The sequence below is a fragment of the Cyprinodon variegatus genome, unplaced genomic scaffold (genome assembly GCF_000732505.1).
Source record: "Cyprinodon variegatus isolate N-32 unplaced genomic scaffold, C_variegatus-1.0 Scaffold285, whole genome shotgun sequence".
In the NCBI taxonomy this organism is placed as follows: Eukaryota; Metazoa; Chordata; class Actinopteri; order Cyprinodontiformes; family Cyprinodontidae; genus Cyprinodon; species Cyprinodon variegatus.
Genome location: NW_015150738.1, coordinates 940,641 through 942,602, shown reverse-complemented (window position 1 = coordinate 942,602; position 1,962 = coordinate 940,641). Strand labels below are relative to the sequence as shown.

The 1,962-nt window shown below is 42.3% G+C and overlaps 1 protein-coding gene across 1 annotated transcript in view; it reads right to left on the bottom strand.

Moving 5' to 3' along the window:
• LOC107090192 (alpha-tectorin-like) overlaps nt 1-1,875 on the bottom strand; it is a 21,720-nt gene extending 19,845 nt beyond the window's left edge. Inside the window, 5 exon segments of the mRNA XM_015383438.1 lie at nt 15-131; nt 216-792; nt 879-1,279; nt 1,549-1,714; nt 1,834-1,875. Coding sequence (XP_015238924.1) covers nt 15-131; nt 216-792; nt 879-1,279; nt 1,549-1,714; nt 1,834-1,875 — 1,303 coding nt within the window.
• Nucleotides 1,876-1,962: the final 87 nt, after the last annotated feature.

Sequence of the window (1,962 nt, the reverse complement as noted above, 5' to 3'; positions counted from 1 at the left end):
GTAGCCTGAATCACAGACACAGCTCTACTGATTGGGGAGGGGGCAGTTGTGTGCGGAATTAGGGTTGGCGCATTAGGCTGGACATCCTGTACCTTGGGGCTCAAAGTGGCTATTAGCTGGGCAAGGGATTTCTAAACAGAAGAAAAATTTATTGTCAGTCACTGGACATTTCAAAGGAAATATTTAAAATAATTTAAGTTGAATGACAGACATACCACAGAAGTCAGTACTCCGCCAGTTTTGTGGCTGGATACCATTTTCTTGGCATAGACTTGAGTAGACGCCAAGCGCTTGGCACAGAATGGGTTGATACCCTCCGCTGACACACAGATCATACACACAGCTTTCCACAAAGGATCTTGGAGGGAGTTGTTGATGGCAGGCAGCAAACGGTCCTAAACTGTCCTCAAGCATGCCACACATAGCAGAATTTCTGTACAATGCTGACTGATCTGCTGGACAGGTTGCACAGGCCAATCCTTCACATTGTGGATCACAGCTGGGCTCATCATCCCCTGGTGCCTTCCAGCTGTTTGCAAAAACCACATCAGAGCTCACTACTTCACCTTCACGGGTTCGAAAGTCATCTTCAGGGTTATCGTTGAAGTTTCCGCATAGCCCACAGGTGTTATTCTGGTACGTGTAGGGCACACTGATGCGGACATAGTGATTCATGTCATATGACGCCATCACACCAAAGTCAGTGCTGACGGTCAGAGAAAAACCTGATTGATAAACCTTGATAGTGCCATTTCTAAGGGAAAAGGGAGCTGTGAGATAGTTTCCATTAACCTGAAAGCAACAAGACAAAAATAATGACAAAACAATAAATAAAATCCTTAGTATATGTTACTGTAAATAACAGTAGTCCTTATTACCTTAGCCTGACCCCGACGGCCTTTAACAAGTTCAATAGTTTCATTATAGACAAAGACTTTGACCAGTCGTGTCCAAGAAACTCGAGTGCTGCCACGATGCTCGTTTTTTGACTCCACTCTATAGTAGGGCAGCTCATTCTGACACTGTTCTGACAGAACATAAGTACATGTTCCCTGAAAGTGAAACACCGCGTTGTCAAAGGTGTAGTAATGTGGATCGCCGCTGATGGTGCAGGTACGTCTTCGCACTCTCTGGCAGGAGTACTCAAAGGAAGCCGGCCGACAAATTTGGGAATAGGAGCAGGGGTCATTGGAGCACTGCAGCCCTGCTTTGGTGCAGGTACACTTCTGTGCACAAGTGCTGTCACTCCAGAAAGAGTCACCAATTTGAACAGGTTGACCTTTAAGCAAAAAAAGTCAAACAAGAGTCATTTTAAAGCTTTTATTTTATCCTGTTAACTAATATTAATTTTGAGTTTGAATTTAATTTGATGTTTCTAACATCACTGACTGATATGTTATCAAAGAAGAACAAAGTTGTTAAGTATTCACTACACCCTGATTAATGACCCCACTTTTCACCATCAGACAGAGACTATATTTTTTCAGTTACACCTTCATACATTTACTTATCTTTATAAAGAGGTACATTAAGAGCTTTTGTTCTTACCATTGAAAGTGCAGCCTGTTGACCCTTGATCTACACGGAAAGCCCAGCGGCCAGGTACGTTAACGTTGCTATTAAGACTTAAAACAGAGTTGGGACCGGTTGCATTTACAGAGAATGATCCTGGGATGGTAAAGTGGTGAGAGGAATTGACCGTGTCGTATCCAGCCTGGAAATTTCATATTCATAAATGATTATATTTTAATCATATTTTAGGGAAAAAAACGGACTTTGAGAAATACAAAGCAAATAATTGTTGTAGTATTGACTATTCTGAATGCCTCTAACCTGTACAGATCTTGGAGTGAAGGCCAGGGACCCGTAATTCATCAGTACAAATGAGTATTGCCCATTTGAGGTCAAGACCGCCTGAAAGGTTGTTTGCTGTGAAAAACAAAATGTATTTTTTGGAATGGG